Raw genomic sequence first — 20,422 nt, forward strand, 5'->3', positions numbered from 1 at the left:
ATCTCCACTCATTTAATAGCTACTCTGAGTTCTACAAAATATTCTGCATTTTCCGAGGTCTACACTCACGTTCAAAATAGTTTGATATTTTCAGTCATAGATACTTGAGTCTAGAATCTGGACCATTATAAAAGTTTCGCAGAACTTGTTTCTAAAGCTACCTTTTCGTTAGGTACATATAACTGCACTAGATTTATTTAATCTACGTTGTTACTTGTATATTTTACAAGTTTTCACAAACCATTGTATGTACTGCTATTATAATGTTTGTATTTCAAAATATATATTTTGTTAACGTCTGCATTATATAGATAATAGGTTTAAGGTGTAACTAAACGACAATCTATTTACCATTTGTAGTTGATATTTGCATAATAACGGACTATAACTAAAATGAAATAAATTGTAAGGTAGATTAAACATTTGTAGAAGAATTCAAGTTCAATGAAAAGAACTTAGATAACTTTGAATAAAACAATCTTTCTGTAAAATATTATAGCTGGATTTGAACCGGGATAGAATGTATTCTATATGTTAATACATATTATTAACTATGTATGTATCCAATTTTATACAAGCACATTCACCGCTTTCGTATTCTTCGGAAACAAATACCAAAACACTTTAATAAAAAAACGTATGTACTTAACTAGTATGATATATATTTCATTTACAAAAAACCTCATACTTAGAAATGAATAAAAATATATCGTCGAGTATAATTAATAAACTTCTTTTGTGTGCAAAAGTTACAAACATCTTCACATGAAAACGAACCTTCGTTTGTACATTAAGAAATAAACAAAATCTTAAGCAGTTCACACAAAATGGTGTTCTAACACCTTCAGGGAAATAAAACAGAGCATGTAGCTGTTCGCAAGGCATATTCGGCACACGTAACCGAGTTATATATTACAAAGGCGTGCCAATTTGCCTCTACTCTGGCCGAAGCGTCAATTTGCCCTAATCATATGGCGACAGCTTTTCTAGTTCACTCCATGGTTGCTATAGCAACTAGCTGATTACTCGCCTCTTGAAGCTGTTGGTTTTACCCAAGTTTTACCATTGAATAGCCTTTTAATGTCATTCTTATGTCTCTACTAGATTTCCGCCCGCGGCTTCGCCCGCGATTTCAAAGGAAAACCCGCATAGATCCCGTTCCCGTGGGATTTCCGGGATAAAACCTATCCTATGTGTTAATCCAAGTTACCCTCTATATGTGTGCTAAATTTCATTGTAATCGGTTCAGTAGTTTTTACGTGAAAGAGTAACAAACATCCATACATCCATACTTACAAACTTTCGCCTTTATAATAGTACATATTAAGATTAAGATGAAACAAAAAATACCACAAATGATTTATGAATGAATCCTTTTAAAAATGCAGTTAACTTATCTATACTGCTTATCTGGGACAACTTATGACTTCTCTGCGACTTAACAACGTAACAAATTCATAATATTATGATACATACATACTACATAATAAATAATAATAATATTTTGCATGCAATTCCATGGTTGTACCGAAGAGATTATATTTTAGAAACTAGAACAACCTGTATAAGCATATAATATTATAAACTTAAAAACATAAAAATACCGTATTTCACAGGACACAATTCAACTGAACCCATAAAATGTGCTATTTAAAGAATTTCAAATGGAACGTTTCAACAAAAAGCCTTTCGTATTATAAGAAAGTTTTATAATAAACGGTTAGGTAAGTCGTTTTATGGCAAATAGAGTTATTCATGAGGGTCGTGGGTCACCAGTGGGTCACCAAGGGCCTGCAATGCGTATACAGGACTTCTGTGACTCGAATATTTTGGGCATATCTTAAATATTTCACATTTTGCTTGCTTTATATGGCTCTAGGTAATGTGTTTTTAGTTATTTATTATGTTAGTGCCTAGATTACTTTTGTTTGTTTCAACTAATTCACTATTTAATACGTATACGTGAATATAACTTTGATCTGTTTTCCTTCTTGCTTTAATCAAAACATAATACTATATATAAACATGAATCCCAAAGGCACTTTAGCTAGTCCCAACTGTATATAATTCATACTCTACAACAATCATAGTTCATTTCTATACAAGCTTTAAACGAAATATCAAATATAAAGTAATAAAATCAATATTTATGTACTTCCAATAATCACACGGATAGACATCAACTTTATCAATCCGGGTTTCAATCGATGCACGCGGCTGCAATCAGTTTTTACGATGGAAAACGAATAACGCAACGGTATGAACTATGAATAGATCAACGCTCGGTAAAGTGCAATCGATGGGCTATGGCCGCTTTAAATCGATGTTTTTTGTCACTTTTATCGTTGGTAGAGCCACCACGCAAATGAGACGATGTTTCAAACTCAAACTCAAAATAGTTTTTATTCTAGTCAACTAAGACAAGGGTTTGTAAATAATTATTTTTCAGTAGAAATCATTTTAAGAAATCACACCAATTTGTAGGTACAGATACCTATTTTAATTTAAATTAAAAATTTATACAAAATTTTAGAACATAAAATATTGTAGGTACAATGTCATCATATTATGTGCCTTATAAATTTTTGTCACAGATGTACAATTTTCTCACCCCTTTTCCTTATGTATAAAAACTTTTTTATTACTTGTATTACATGCATGTTTAATAACAACGGAAAACTTGTATCTTAACGACACTCGTTTTAGAAGCTTGTTAAATATTAATATGTTTTACACATGAGGTCCATTATCATTATTTTTTCATATCATAATATTTTTATTATTCACATTCAATTCCCTAAGCCCCAGTTCTATGATATTCCTTAATATAATAGCAATTGGTAATGCATTCGTGACTTATTACAGCAGAAAATTGTCCATAACATGTTTCTTAATAATTTGTATCACGTTTGTTAACTCGACTCACAGAATGGAGATAGTAAACACGTTGCGTGAGATGAGGTAATTTTTAATATGTCAAAGATTCTACAATCGGTAAGTGAAGGCCAGAATGTTTCACATTCTATTATTTTTGTAAAACGTTAAGTGAAATTGTTTGCTCAATATCCACTGCTATTAGGCAGTAAAACCATATCAAAATATGTTAAATAGATAATATTTTAAAAGATATTTCAATAGGAGAGCATAGTAACTGATGAATATGTCTTGTAAACAACAATTCATAAAGTTTAATAGTTAATTAGCTGAATAATTGACCGCGGAGTACGCACTAACGCATAAGAGCTATAACCTAAGCCTGACCCGAATGCAATAAAAACACTATATAACTGAATTGCAAAGGCGAAATTGCGACTTAAAATATAAAATGGTAAGATTTACTTTTATATAGCACAGCATTTGAGCAATGAAAGCCGGTAATAATAAAAGTATAGTCGTTGCCAATTCGCTTTGTCGTGATGAAGAATGGAGGCATTCTTTGCTGAGTTATCATCTATGTTATAAAACTCTATTGTGTTGCGTGTTCTATATACGAATGCCTTTTCTTTTATATTCCACCAACGCCCTGTCTCTTTGGAGAATATTTTTGTATAAAATTTAGGCATTTGCAATGTTACATGTTATTTATACATAATAATATGTTGGAACATAATCAAATTTAGGTTTATTATTTGACCTTTAAATTGCGTAATTGCAGTATTATGTATTTTAAGATTATAAATTAGGAGCTGTCGACTGCTTTATCTGTGTCCTAGATTCAATTAATCGTATGCAAAACAGATACATCACGTTTGACTGAGCATTTATCACAGAAGCTGTAGTTTTTCAATGATATTTATCTGTATGAAGATCACCTTAGGACCAACCAATAGAATAGGCCAACGGAATAGGACCCATGTTCAAGTTATCATACTTATTGTTTTTAATAGTTATAGAAACAAGAGGTTTATGAACGAATGACAACTTCAACGTTCAAAAATGGTCTAAAAAACTCACATCACCATTTGCAATAACGCTGAAACAATTTATCATATTTTCATGAGACGTTCGGAGTAATGGATAGAAATGAAACGCAAAGTGCTTGGCAAGCTTTATTGCTATGAGTATTATATCGCTTTAATGTATAAAAGTAAAAAATAACAACTTAATATTTCACAATTTATCACAAACTGCAAGCACCGAAGGAACTTATGTATAGAGATTATGGCAACGTGTAATTATAGTAACCCTTGCGATCTGACCTCCAGATAGACTTTACCGTGAGAATATGCAGCGTATAGATATTCTGCTTGCTCACTCACTTTAGGATACAAGCGAATTGTAACTATCAATTCATCAAAATGCGCATAGTATCTTCTATCGATTATGTAATATATTTTTCGCATCCCTGTAAAAGCTGAGAAAATATTTCCAAGGAAGGTTACAAAATATATTTTACAATGTGTTCAAAATTTCCGACCGTATAAGATTCCTTCGGTTCGCTCTAAAGTTATAATATATTCCCGCCACTCACTCTTACTACACTAAACTTAGAATGGCCTTTTTATGAAGGCGGTCGAGAAGTTTACGATCTATCTACAGTCTACACTATATATCACTTTTACTGGCAACATCGAATCACACCGTACCGCGGAATCGGTGGATTCCGACGCATGGTGAACGGGACGGTTAATTATCATAATATGACGGGAAGGGACAATAAACGATCACAGCTCGGAATCTAATCGCCAAGGCCTAGTGAGAGGAGCGTTTAGAAGGGCAACGAACGATTGGGAAACCGCGGCGCAATCGATTGACCGCGGATGAGACGAGAGGATGTGTTGCGCGAGCGTTGCATCAGAGCCGCGACCTCCCAAATGGGTCAAGGTCAAACCGGTAGTCCTGGCCGAGGTCGAGCGGCGCGCCGTGGTACTGCCGCGCCAACCGCGCGCGCTCCAACTGCACGTGCTGGTCCAGCCACTCCTTCTCCCTCTGCTGCCGGATCAGGTCGTCGTACAGGAAGCTCTGCAGCTCGAGCGCTCGGCGCCGTTCCTCGTTCAAGTGCTGCACGGTTAGCAGATCCTGCGTCGCCGGGTCCAGCAGCGTGAACGTCTGAGGTATTATTTCGATTTCATATTTTTCATCGCTCTGCTTCTCTGCTTCGTTTGCGATGCTTGCGCGTTCTTTCTCACTTTGGTTTGATTGTTGTTCAAATTGAGCGTTTTGTTGTTCATATTGAGCTTTTTGTTGTTCATATTGGGCTTTTTGTTGTTCATATTGAGCTTTCTGTTGTTCATTTTGTTCTAATTGTTCATTTTGTTGTGATTGTTCATTCTGTTGCGATTGTTCCCGTGGTTGGTCATTGTGGGTCGATTGGTCACTGTGTGTGGGTCGGTCAGCCCGGCGGCGCAGGTGCGAGGGGGCCGGCTCGTGGGCGAGGGAGGCGGGGGGGCCGGCGCCGAGGCGCGGGGGGCGGTACGTGGTGGCGTCGAGGCGCGCGAGGGGCTTGCGGGCCCGCGGGGCGGGGGGCGCGCGGGGGGCCGCGCGGGGGGCCGCCGCCGCCAGCTCTTTGTTGCGGCTCTGCAACAAGAACCTCCACTCAGGACTGGGCAAAGATGGCATAGGGATGGGAAGGATGCGTGATTGTGTGATGATGCACTTACCCCCTACTAATAAACTTTGTTGCTAATCAGTCTTGACGTTAGGTTATTTTGAGATGATTGTCAAACACTGATTAGGCGTAGGATTAATAGCGTTTCTTCGTTTATTAGTAAGGCATCGACGTTTAAATTATTCTGGCGAGCCTTATTATTTTTTTCCTCTAATCTTAATTATGGATAGACTTTCTCTTTCAAATCCATTATTGATATTACTTCATAAACGACGATACGTGTTTTCATCTCAACATAATACAGTATGAAGACATTAATTCAAAGGCGAATAAGCTGTTAAATCTCAAGGCGTTCCGTCGAAGAGTGCAGATTGCGTCTCGTAACAAATTGGTAACTCGATGAGCTCACGACTCACGACCGAGTTCCGAAACGGTTTAAAAGCATTTTATTCGGTTTCGCAAATGTGTGAATAGCGATTATGTATGATGATGATGCTAATTAGCTCGTATTTATGCAATCTTTGACATATAAAGGATTGCGAATTCGAATGTGCCTATTAGACTCTATTTATATTATTCAAAATATACAGTTATCTCATTCACTATAATTGTGTTTTAAAACTATTGTATAGTTTTTAATTTGTAGATATCACATAATACAGATTGAAAAATAAAGTAGACTTTATTTTTCAATGACCAATAACATTTCAGATTCATGCTAAAAAGAGCCAAAACATTTTTTAAAGTGTATTTTGTTGGCAGTTTTTATTTTAAAGCGAGAGCGGACACGCCACGTTAACTTTTTATGTTATTGGTACTCGTTTTTGTGGCTTGTATTTTATATAATAATCAAAAACATTTAAAATTGTATAGCCCAGTCATACATAAACTAATATTTGATTTTCTCTAGGAGATGAGTGCACAAATAATAACATTTTATAACATATTTACCTACGCTTGTAACAACACATCGTCATAAATATAAAGCATTCGATTATCAGAATACAGACATATATTTCTCATTCACAGTATAAGATATGAAAATTTCAAAACGAGTTACGAGGAAAATGTTATAAACAATATTCGTTATATCACAATATTTACGAGCGCAGTAAAAACATCGTAAAATATCTAAATCGCTGAAAACTGCGCTTTGCAGAGCCAGCGTTGCTTTTCTGCAGAAGGAGCTATACTGTACTAGAGAAACACGCCGACTTTGCACGGATAACATATCGTCTATGCGAATAATTTTACAAAAAAAATAACATAGCTTTTAAATCAATTATTGTTCCTCCACAAATATTTTCAGGCATATCTTACAGTAAATTCCAATAATTTCCAATAAAATTTGATTTGTAAAAACAAGTAAAAAAAACGAGTATTAAGTGATATTATCCTGAACGCATATTTGCATATAATATTTGCGTCGCTAATAAAGATTTTTTCTAGAAGAGTGCATAATTCTATCAATTTTAATTTTCAGGAGTAACGAAACAAACAACTTAACATTGTTACAACTTTGACAATATTCTTATCTCGTTTTGAGTAAGTTACGTTAAGTAGTTTAACTTGACTGACAAATAATCCTGTAACGAAATGTACAAATTCATTTTACGAATTATTTTTATAAAGACCATTTCTACCGAATTTTCTCTAATACGCTTATCAGATAAGTACTAGGTAAAATAATTTTAATAAATTACCAACCTTATGAATTATAAAAAAAATATAATTCATAAACAATGTTACAAAACCTTTGATTTCACAAAGACTTTGGTTTGGAAAAACGAAAAATTTATAAATTTTGTGAAACCATGCTTTTCAGAAAACAAATGGTGTATACTTCAAATTATAAGGACGGGATGACGCTTGAATAAAACTTTTGAGAGATAAGCAAGCAGCTTTGTTTGTGTTACATAACTGCAATTCGTTTAATATTGTATGAAGACAATCGCACAAAAGCAATTTGCCGCGGGCACTGAAGTTTTTGTGTGAGGAACATTTGGCCTCCGCGCACTCGCTATACGAAGGCTGTTTACATACGAACGGTTCAAAAGTAGCTTTTTTCTTGTGTTGTCTATGAAGAGGAATAAGGATATATTGATGACTTGGTTGATGCAGTGGGTGATCCAGACTCAATAATTTACTCATATTCTAATTTCGATGATAGATGAATTATGAACGTTACGATTTTCTATATTGAAGGACGTATTCAAACATGTAATAAGAGATGATTATGAAAAGAAGAAACGCGTTCTACTTGTTTCCTATATATATCAATCGTGTGAATAAACTGCACATTTAAATAATGTACTATGTACAATCAAGTGTGTACTTTCAAAAAGTACCATTTCATTCGTAACAATACTTAAAAAGGAACTACACCTACTTATATGCCCTTTTTCCACATGAGAAAAAGCCTCTTTTCATTCTAAACTATCGCTACGTTTTCGTGCCTCCGTCTGTTAGTCCTAAAGCTGTGACGTTTGGAGGCGATCCAAATGGTTCGGGGTGAATGCGCCTCTATTAATTTCATGTTCACTTCTCAACGCCAGCCTAAGTACTCCTTCAGTTAAATCATTTTGGAAATTGTCCATTTTTTGATAAAGTGCGCCACCAATTTCGAGATGGATTGTCAGTGTTATTACGAAGCGTCTATTATTAAATGCATTCTATTTGTTATTACTACAGTTTTTTTTTACGTCTTAGATTTTCTTCTTCATTATTCGACACAATAATATAATATTATCATGAACACTGTTTACTTGCTAAGTTTTTCTGAAATTTTAGTAATGTAATATACTTTGCTTTATTTAATTCGAATTTCATGTCAATAATTATTAGTTACAAATACAATATATGTATACATAAAATGTACAAAAGGTACGGCATAGCTGCCGCAAGGGAGCGTATCCGAACATTGTCAACATTCTCGCGTTTAATTAATTTTTTAAATAAATATTAGTAACTGGGGACTTTCTGACAACAAGTCACATTTAAGACATATTAATTTTCAGTGGTTGATATTTACAATAATGTATAAGTAGTTAAACTATGATTGATCGCCCGACTTTGCTCGAAATCAGAATGAAAAAAAGCTGTGTCACTCAAGAATAGTTTTCTACTGTCTAAAAAATCGGTTTGAAAGTATTTATTTAAAATCTGTTGTTAAATCTATCTTTGCAATATTAGTATAGATTAGCAAATTGCAACGCTGTCTGCAAACTGCAGTCTGCAGCGCAAGACACGCAACGCTGTCTGCAAACTGCAGTCTGCAGCGCAAGACACGCAACACTGTCTGCAAACTGCAGTCTGCAGCGCAAGACACGCTAACGAGGCGCTTTCTATGGGTTTTGTAACAGTGGAGACAACACATTATATAATTAGAAAACTTGTATTTATTCTTCATCTAAAAGTTAAGGAACTGAAAGGACGTCAACTAAAGCGAATGCATTGAAGAGATAAACAAAATAATTTGGAAAATCCAAAAGTGCACGCCTCATAATTTTTTTTTAATAAATATTTATTAATTATTATTTTTGTTTATTTAATAACAATTAAACCACATCGAATCAGACCCTGAAAAATGAAAGGGTTCTATTCCTGAGCATACTCAAGCGTAAGAGAAAAAAAAAGACTCGATTAGTAAAGTATTTCGGTCGCTATCGTGTTAACAAGAAAAAGGATCCGCACATACAGACACACGGACGTCCAAGATAGAACTTTTTTAAACTGTTTTTTAACTAGTTTAAATAACAAAAATGACATCAAAAATATCATGAACGTTAAAAATAGTGTTTTTTCTTAATATGTGTGTGTATGTATTATCTTACAAGTGCAATGTATGATACATAAAGACATTTTAAGTTTGAAAAATCAGATGTTTTGCGCGAAGTGACAGTAGTACCCACCTCAACGCTTCGCTTATGAGGCGTGCAAAACTTATATGTATGGGCATACATAATTCGTAATTAAAAAGCTACGTATCAGAGTCCCTTAAAAAACTGGTCCTTATATTCAAAAGTAGGTATTTCATTTATTATATTATAAACACAAATCATGCTCTAACACGAATACTGCACAAATCTTAATTAAACATAAACAACACTCGACATAAGCTTATAACGTATGATTATTGTGAATTAATTGATTGAATACCGGCCGTGTATCTCGTACAGATAATAATATACCCTTGGCCCCATTTAATTATTGCATTCAAATGAATAACGATTTATTTGTGTAAATGTCGTGAAAGAATCTATTTAAGTCGCAAATAACCGAGCTTTGCAATTTGTTCTATTCAAAGTTTATAATGATCTGCGTTTAAAAACTATGAATTACGATTTTACTAATTCAGTTGCGTTAATAATTGAGCATTGAATTTTACAGACAATTTTTAAATAAATCTTCATTATATTGTACCATTCCTCGCTTGAAAAATAAAAGAAATAAAACGTACTATAACGATAATTTTGAATCGTAATATTTCAGTTCATATTAAATGGCGAAGTCTAGTCCTATAGCTGATGTAGGTAAAACTCTTTCTGTCTTGATTACGACTAGTCTAAAACTCTATTAAATAAAATCCTGTCATATTATAAAGTAGCGAAATTGACTGAAATTGGTAAATACAAAAGTAATACAAAAAGATATCCTGAAATAGCACACCTAGAAAAAAAAATCTACCAAAATCCCATAAGTATAAACTGTATGCAGGATGTCACAGATTTAGTGCACTAAGAAAAGTAAAAAAAATATCATCTAATAAAATATTCCACGTTTTTATATATTTAATAAACTCTATTTCTACACCCCTTACTGATTTCGCGCCGATCTCCGAACGCGCACCGCAAAACTATAAGTTCTATTTTTCTACTCATGTGATAGTACATTATATCCGTAACACCCTGTATACGGCACCACGCGGCGCCCGTGACGTCACACACACGCACGCACACTACTATACACAGCACACGTGACCGCACCCGTGACGTCACACCCCCCCCCCCCACACCCACCTGCGGCGACACGCCGAGCATCCTCAGGCTGGGCGGCGCGGCGGCGAGCGCGGCCCGCGGCAACACCACGTGCCCGAAGTCTACTGTGAACGCCTCGCACCACACGCCGAAGTGACCGATGTCGAACACTGTCAGCTCCTGGAAGGGAATACGGATTAGTACGCGAAAACACGTATCTTTTATTATGCTGCAAGTAGAAGTAGAAAGAAGTTTTAATTTATTTTTGTGGATTAACCAAGTAACTTAATGAAGTTTAATTTTAATATTCTCTGAAGTTTCGGGAAGTTTAGAAAAATGTGCCCAGACAGTTGTCTGACTATAAACTAAGAATTAATCATATAAACTTGAAGATTCCTGTATTCTGAACTTTGCTGAAGTCCTAAGAATATGTCCCACCATTTGCCTTTCCAAAATATCCCAATATTCTGGAATCGTCATGTCTATGTCACAATAACAATAAGGACTTCAAAGAAAAACAGCACACAGATTAGAAGTATGTTCTCAAAATTATGCTTATCGTGTCAGAAGTTTCTTACCCCAGGCAAAGTCAGCACTATGGTCTTCTTATCGTATTTCCTCAAGGGCGTTTCTTTTCCGTTCTCATCAGGGATGCGAATGCCTTCAGGTGATGGTTTCTCTCCACGGCCCACCCAGAATTTGGCGTCTATGTAAAAAACAGCAATTAAAATAATAATGTTTGACATATTATACAGAATTTTATTAAAAGAGATTATGAAACAGGTGCTGGTGGTAAGACTAACTTTAGAAATAGGTCAGATCTTGTTCAAACCCACAGAATTGTTTATAAACCGTATCATCTTGTAAAACTACATTATACCTAAACAAAATCTATAAAATAATTTAACCCTATTCGTGTATTGTAAAAATAAATTATGTCTATATTAAATCTGGATGATTCTTCGAAGCTATAAGCTTATCTGTAGGCCTGGGGTGGCGGGTGCAATCCGCGCAATATTCATTAAACAAATGATATTGAAACAAATGCCAGTATTGGAATTGTTTCAATCCCACCGCTATCAAGAGCGGATCCGAACGAAATTCAATATGAAGCCGCGATAACACCTCCCCTCCCGCTCCCCGCCCGATCCCCGCCTCTCCCCGGCATCCCGACTATTGCTGGATCATGTACATTACTCGGTCAACGGCGGTACATTCCCTTTTATTGAGTTACTATGAAATCATTGCAAGACGATCGTTGTTTCTAGAATAGTCGATCGCGAAAACCTTTTGTTGGAAATTTTCGCTTCTATGGTTTTGGGAAAACATCTAATAAAGCCACAATGACCATTAATAAAAACCGTATCGACGACTATTACTTCAGAAATGTATAAGAAATACAAAATGAAATGATTAGTTTTAAACTACGTTACCTCTTAGTATAAGTGTAAGTTGAATTTACGGTACGTCGTAGGTACTCGCGTAGAACATAATTTATGCAAAGTTTAACATATTTTACATAGAGGAATTCAACGCTGTATAAATTATTATAAATTATCACGTCAAAAATATCTTAACATAATACACATGTAATTAATGTAGTCACGACCATTGCAACTGATATAAATTAACGCTTAATTCATTAAGAGATTATTTATAGATATTTGATTTATTAATTGTAAAATGAATATCTAAGTACTATTTTCTGTGAATTATTATCTTATGTGTGTCATAAAGTCATCATGTTAATAATTGTTTGATTAATGAATAAGGCGCGTAAGTTAGGTGCGGTTAGCAGATCGATAGATAATTATTAGTATTCATTTAAAGGGTACATACAAGTTTACGTCAACATTTTACTAAACAATTTGGTAACAAGAAGTGAAGCGTCTTCAAGTGAATTGATCAATAATTGTGAAATTTCGTAAATAATAACCAAATAATAAGAAAAAAACATGCAAAGAGAGTTCTCTATGCTAATCTCATTATGGATAGCTAACACATTACGTAAAAGTGGGATATATAGCGACACTCGGTGTCACTCGTCTGTCTGCTAACAAGCTATGTGATGTTAGAATTTAAAACCATTTCTAAACAATGAAATCAATTTATCTCTAAAATTATTTAAGATGTGGGGGTATTCAAAATTGAATAATGATAATTGTTGAAATATTGCTTTGGTATATAATTGAAAATTGTATGAAAACAAAGCAAAGTTAAATGTAAACATAATGCAAAAAATCGAAATTCGTATTTGGAAAATAAAATAAAATTGGCAGAGATGGCAATCACATTCCTTTTTAAAACGGAGATATTTTATCGTTATTATTCTAAGTGATGCAAAAAAAGACGGTATTGTTTTGAAAATGTAAAAAGCAATGAGTTTGTGAAACTCCACACATTCGTCACACATACCTACACAAACGTGATGGTGATCATAAAAAAATCAACCTTTAAATGATCAATAAACATAACGTGCCAACTTCATAAACAGAATTAATGATAGTGTTGATCTGATTGATAAATGCAACACGAGTGATATAAATTATCAATTCCCTTTCGTTACGATGATCGGCGTTTTTATTTATTTTGTGAATGTTTACAGTTTCGCAGAGCTTTGCGATGGACATGACTGAGCCGGTATTTATCTGTGATATCTCGATTGTTTTTGCTTCTGTTAAAGCTATTGTTTATTTGCTTTTGATTCTAAACTCAGAGAAAGAGTATATTAATTTTAGATGATTCTTAGTCAGTCCTGTACCAAAAAGAAACTCTTACATTAAACATATAAAATTGTCGAACTTACATTTTTCTACGAAACAATTTATTTTAACAGTTTTCGGAAGTTTGTAATATTTTATAAATTGAAGAAATTAATAAATTCTGTTCCATAAATTTCCAACACAAGGGGAATTATGAATAATTCTGTCGCAGCAGAGCTGGGCGCCTGCGGCTGTAAAGCAATTGAAACATTGTCGCTACTGTCGACGTCGTAGGGCTCCTCTATCAGCGTGGTGGCATTTTATTTTACAAGATGGATCTATTTTTAAAATAAAAGATGAGGCAATCGTTTTGATCGAATCATTGCTTTGATTGCAGCTTATACCTGGCCATAATTAGGCAGTTCAAAATGACACACGGTTATGGCATGGTTTCTGGTTACATATTGATTAGAAATAATAAAATTTAAAGGACTTATAATTCTATTAAATTGTTAAAAATCCATTCTAGCCACTTCCTAAGACTGCGCTGTAGCGTTTGATTCGACAATATTTCGTCAAAATTTAATTATATTTGAAAACTGAAAATCTCTAATGACCTTTACAGAACGCTACAAAACGGGGCACATTGTTCCAATAAAATAAATTCAGTGCTAGGCGCGCTCGTAACACTACCGTGATTGCTTCCGAGCTCGCTCCGCTCTGTTTGCGACGCTTGTCATTCTTGTCATTATCATAGAAGCTATGCGTACAACACCTCTAAATATACATATTTTCAACCGACTTCACAAAAAGCAAGAGGTTCTCAATTCGACTGATTTTTTTTGGGTGTGTTACCTCAGATATTTCGTCTGTATGAACCGATTTTGTTCATTCTTTTTTATTTGAATATGTATAAGTCTTCCCGCTTGGGCCTATTTCAATTTTGTTCAGTTCTGACTATTTGAAAGCGGCTTAGTTTTTTGTTAAAAAACAATTTTTAATGTTCAATGATATTCTGGTTTGTAAATTCTATTGCAGCACGAATAATTTCTGGAAAAATGGCTTTAAAACGTTAAGCTCCAAAATTTAGATTAAGGTTTAGATTATACAGGTCCAATTATTTTGGGGATTATATTTCGGAGCTTTTTTTTTTGACGCTGAAAAAGGTAGATTAGATTATAAATGCTACATCATCGGTATTACTTTAAGTTTAGTCTAGGGCACCTTTCATGAGTTAACATTTTTTAGTTAATGCGTTCGTTGCTTATTTTAATGGTTTTTTGTTCACACAAAATGATTTTGTTAGCTAATAAACGTTCATATAAATTTTTACCCTTGATTAAATTCTCAACATCATCAGACAGAAATTCAATTTATAGATTCGATTCAAACAGAATAAAAAAATTGACATTAGACTCTAATCTTCCACGTTGCATTGTAGCGATGCGATTGTTAAGTTACCCATCAATTATATAGCAATCGAATTTTTTCTACTCTTTGTTTTTACAGTTTAAGATTTACACACCAGCACCAGCTATGTATATTTTGCAAACCCATCTCGAACTACTCCCATTCAATAACGACACTTCTACATTCTGCACTATACACTACCTCTTACGTCACCAGTTCTATATACTTTAGACTTACCCGGAGCCTCTCCATCATATGAGAAGTTGGGTATGAGCAGGGTCTGCGCGTCGACCACGACGATGGGGTCGGAGGAGACGCCGTGCACGCCGCGCAGCGCGCCCACCTTCACCGGCTTCGGGTACTCCAGCCCACGGGGGATGTCCACCGAACCGAAGTTTACCTGGACGAATGTTTTGTGATGATGTGCTGGCTTTTTTTGTAATTGTTAAGATTTAAACATCAAAGGATTTGCTGGCTATTGTTTGTAATAATTGTAAAGTAAAGTTTAAAACATCAAAGGTGTTGTCTTTTTTTTGAAATAAAAAAGATTTAAAAATATTTGGACGGTGTTTTATTTATTGTACGGTTTATTCCATATGTATTCTAACGTTTTGAACGGTGAGCGCTTCAACGTTGAAAAACACAACATCCATACTAATATTATAAATGCGAAAATAACTGTCTGTCTGTCTGTTACTCAATCACACCTGAACTACTAAACCAATTTGCATGAAATTTGGTATAGATATATTTTGATACCCGAGAAAGGACATAGGATAGGTTTTATCCCGGAAATCCTAAGGGAACGAGTTTTTCTCTGAAAACGCGGGTGAAGCCGCGGGCGGAAAGCTAGTAAAAAATATATATCAAAATCAAGTGATGTAAAAATAACTTCATTTTATTTGATGAAAACTTTTCCTGTTAAGTCACAATACCACTTTTTAAAATATAAAATAAACATGAGGATTTCAGTATTAGGAGGACTTTAATAAGCTTTCATATTATGTGTAATCAATATAAACAATTACACACATGTTTGAGACACGATGTAGCAACATTATCCCACCCATATTTGAAGCTACATCAAATATGATCCTGTTCAATTAACCAAGAAACGTAACGCAAAATTCAGAAGCGAGTGAGCCACTTGCAATATTATTACAAGTGACATTTACATTTAGTCAGCAGATGCGTCTGTTTATCACGGAAGCTCAGGAGTTATCTCGAGACAATGCAGCGTCCCGCGGGACCCGTTTGTTAAGTACTTTCCTTGTGTTTGCTTTGCACAATGTCTGTTGTAGGCAAACTTTCAGCATTACGGTTGCCTCTATCTTGCCAAGTTTGAGGTGTGATATTCGTATTGTCAGCGAATTCAAACCAAGACGGTAGCATAGGCAATGTGAAACAGAAGTTGTTACCTACCTATTCAATTTATAAATAGGATTAAAAAAAAACTTGAAATGTTGTGTGTCGAAAATACAACATTAATTTCTACTTCTTACATCACTGATGTTAATTACTGATGGTGTCCTCATCATCTTCGTCGTCATCCTCACCTTACCCCTATACATATAGCGCCACCTCGCGCTGAATCGCGCAAGCGAAATATTTTTCATTACAGAGAATATATTATACACTTCCCGATATCGGGGCCTTAACGGCCTTAACGGCCAGTCGAGGATCATCCCTTCTTCGATGGAGGAATTGGAAAGGGACTTTGTTGTGTATGGGTAACTCACCGAATAGTCATCACACCACACAGAGAACCAGCTGAAGTCCTTGAGAGTCTTCCCCTCGGGCAGGGAGAGCGTGATGCCCTCCCCGCGGTACTTGCGCAGCGGGCCCGCGCCGCCGCGCTCGTCGCGCAGCCGCGTGGCGCCCGCGCTGGGCGACTTCGTTGTGCCCATGTAGAAGTACGCAGCTGGGGGGAATACTTGTGTTAGTAAAACTTTATTGGGAGAACAGCAGTTCATAGAAGTACGATAACAAGTCTTCGGAAACAAAGGTATCACTTTTTATGGAACAAATAAATAGTACCAGTATTTTATATCTAAATATTATAGGTTTACGTGAACAAAATGAGCAATGCATACACTATATTGTGTTACGGGATTCACTTAGTTCCTACAAAAAATAGATATACATTCCATACAATATCCACTCCAGAGAAACATAACGTACAACACAGAATATTTGCAGTAAATTTGAAATATCCGGAAACTAGGCCGATACTCCAAGCACTGCAGTAACCGTGTCATGTGAAATATAAAAATATATCTAAAATAACAGTTTAAATACCAGTTCAAGAAGTTTTAAAATTGTTTGTTCGAATTAAAAAAGTTTGCAATTTATTATTTTCATCCTTCTTTTATAAGATAGTAAATTAATTACGTGACGGTATTTATAGATCAGGATTAACCTATCGTCAATGTATCTAATTTGAAAATCCTAAAATAACACCGTGAGACCTTACGTCACTTCCTTGTACCATAAACTGTATTAACCTAACAAAACATCAGATGATATCGGGTATAATTTTCAATTTTCTTTAATACCTTGATAATTAAAAAGCTCGTCCGCACTGAACTACATTCAGATCCCATGGGTTTCGATCACTAAGAGGATTTCCAACCGCTTAAGGTTTAAGAACAATTAATTAAAGGATACCGCACCTGTTGTGATGAAATATCATTTTTGTTATAATTTTGATATTATTTAGTGGATATTATAGCCTACAATTCTTCATTACAAAGCTTAGTAACTTTAAACTACCAGTAGAAATTTAATTTACTTCAAAAATAACTATAGGTACCTACGAATTTACCAACAAATTGTTTCGGTATTTTTGAATGAATGAATAAATGAATCAATGAAAATTCTTTATTGCTTAAAAAATGCAAAAGCACACAACACATATAAAACAAGCAAAAGGCGGCCTTATCGCTAGGTAGCGATCATATTTTAGTATTGCTGATAAGGTAAATTCGTAATAACTATGCAGGTATTCAATACTTAATAAAAGAAAAATATTCATAGCCACGGGCATCATCTATTGAAGTACTAATACTTTAAAGAAAAAGGAAGAATAACGAAAACCAGTCCAATTTCAATAATAAAGCACTCATCGTTGATACACAAACATTCAGCATTCTAGCGAATATAAATCAAGCATCCCTTTGTTCATTAAATAACAGATTACGTAAATGCGATCCGAAATAACATTATCGCGGATCTGTATAGAAACGAAACAGCGCATTGTTCACTCATTTCAATTATTATTTCGTACAAATTCCGGGCCAACGAAAAACCAATATCAGCGAGCTTTTATTTCGGACGGCGACTCATTGTGATTCGCGTCATGAAAACCAGATTTAAAAGGCAAATTGTCGAGCGTGGCCTCTATTCTGTGAGATGTAAAGCAGGGAACAGATGAGTTTCGCTCCACGTGCTATTCGGCTCCGCGGCTTTGCTGGGAAACAAAGTCAGCCAGGTTGTATCGGCAATCAGTCACAACGTTAGAAAACGACCGATGCGGGTTGTGTCATCTCTAAATACAAAAAGTATGTTTATTTTTACTTTACATTTATAGCTTAACAAAATTTACTTTAACCTGACAAAATTCACATAATTAATGTATCTACATAATATATATCTCTCTATTCTTTAGATGCCACCACTACTCTTTATTAATCATATTTAATAGCATTAAGAATTTTCCTTTTCTTATAAATTACTTCCCCATAGATACCATCGCCCTCGTTAAGGAAAATGTCGACGAGCCGTTAAACCAATTACCTTATCCTCAAAAAGCAATAATTATGTAAATACAAATAAACGGCTCCATAAGCTCCCGTAGCCGCCGCCCGCCGCGCGCCCGCGCGCCGGACGCTCAAGCAAACTCTTTGATTTCAATCGTTAAGCCCTTTCTCACTGTAAAAAGGGAAAAAATGGGAAATTGCAGGCCTTTTTGCACAAAAGCCAAGAGGCTATTGGATTTTTTCTAACCTTTTATTGAGGTTCTTCAGTTTATAACCACTTGGAGAATCAAAAGGCTCGTTCTTTACCGAGCAGATGAATCGAGTGAAACGGTAAATAAATCGATCTCCGAGACCCAGGAACTCGTGTTTATTTAATACTTTATGCCCCTTTGAATTAAGTAATTGCACTTATTATAATTCTTCTTTGGGATATTTATCTGGGAGAAATGATAAAATCGACTAGGTATTTTCCTTTGCTGTTCGATAATACAATAACATGCAAACGTGCGGTTGTTTTACAATGTTAACAAGTTTGGTTATTGCTCTCTTAACTATCATGTACGATCATTATTTACGACTAGTGGTCCGCCCCGGCTTCGCCCGTGGTACATATTTCGCAATAAAAGGTAGCCTATGTCCTTTCTCGGGTATCAAAATATCTCCATACCAAATTTCATGCAAATTGGTTCAGTAGTTTAGGCGTGATTGAGTAACAGACAGACAGACAGAGTTACTTTCGCATTTATAATATTAGTATGGATAAAGGCGGCAAAACATTTTACTGCTTAACTATAATGTCATAAAATTCATCACTTACTTACCTACTTACATTTTTACTAAAACTGTTCAGGGAAGTATAATTTATAGTTAACTAGTGGTCCGCCCCGGCTTCGCCCGTGGTACCTTCATGTTTAAACTATCCTATCTCTCAAGTTGGATCGAACTGCACATGGTGTGCGAATTTTATTATAATCGGTTAAGTGGTTTAGGAGTCCATTGAAGATAAACATTGTGACACGAGATTTATATATATTAAGATAGGAGAAAACATTCTAACTAGGTATTATCTACTTTTATTACAAATAACTACTCAAATTATATAAAAACTAAAGAAGTTTTATTCGTCTATAATAGACAAAATATTAACTTTATTATCAATACAATTTTCAAGAAATAAGCAAACCTCGTGAATTTCCCGCGTTCTATCTTCAAATTTCAAATTAATTTATTTTCTTTATGATTAACAAATCTCGATTAATTTTATTATTCCCATACTATAAGTTAAATATCACATTACTCATACACCGACAAGCGTAAAACCACGTAGTCCAGGAGGAATCGGCGCATGAGTACCGAAAACTATTCCACCTCAATTTTTTTACGTGATCCTCTTCAAATTGCCCTACTGATGATATAAATGCATGTTGCCATGGGGCAACCCGGTGCCATATTGTTTAAACCGAAATTGTTTAAACAATTGCAAGGAATTGTTATTTTTCAACCGGACAAATTTTTTTTATATTTTTTATCGAAATACCAATAAAAAAGGTCCAATTACTTTTCACGATAAAGTTAATATTTTCAAAGATATGAATTTTTTAAGGTTTGAAAAATCTCAAATTTGGGTACTTTCGACCCATGAAAAATATATTTAAAAAAAAAATAATATATAAGTAATATTTTTTTTTCAATTCTCTATACAATAGTTAATAATATTGTTAATAGAGATTTAAGAAAATTTCATTGTTTATATCTGTTTTTTAATTGTTAACTTCGCGCGCTCACAAATAATATAAGTTGCATACTTCTATGTGGTTGTGATTCAGAAGACTGTAAGAATATAATATATAAAAATAATATTGATAATAAATAAATACTTATTTTTAAATCTTGTTTTATTATTTCATACTTCTCCATCTATAACTTTCGTTTGAAGAAGTTATTCAATGTAATTAATAAGGTAAAAGACCTAGTTATTGACACTTTAAATTTTATTTTAGTTAAAAAAAAAACAAATCAATTCTAATA

At 34.6% G+C, this 20,422-nt stretch overlaps 1 protein-coding gene across 1 annotated transcript in view; it reads right to left on the reverse strand.

Moving 5' to 3' along the window:
- The window catches only part of LOC149478184 (protein Skeletor, isoforms D/E-like), a 57,553-nt gene that overhangs the window by 12,761 nt on the left and 24,370 nt on the right, over window positions 1-20,422 (reverse strand). Inside the window, exons 3-6 of the mRNA XM_089709696.1 lie at window positions 16,376-16,557; window positions 14,874-15,036; window positions 11,103-11,230; window positions 10,567-10,704 (exon numbers count right to left, since the gene is read on the reverse strand). Coding sequence (XP_089565822.1) covers window positions 10,567-10,704; window positions 11,103-11,230; window positions 14,874-15,036; window positions 16,376-16,557 — 611 coding nt within the window. The remainder of the gene's footprint in view (window positions 1-10,566; window positions 10,705-11,102; window positions 11,231-14,873; window positions 15,037-16,375; window positions 16,558-20,422) is intronic.

The sequence above is a fragment of the Colias philodice genome, chromosome 23 (assembly GCF_061535455.1).
Source record: "Colias philodice isolate Cphi_HAF_F1 chromosome 23, ilColPhil1 Martin Lab GWU primary, whole genome shotgun sequence".
In the NCBI taxonomy this organism is placed as follows: Eukaryota; Metazoa; Arthropoda; class Insecta; order Lepidoptera; family Pieridae; genus Colias; species Colias philodice.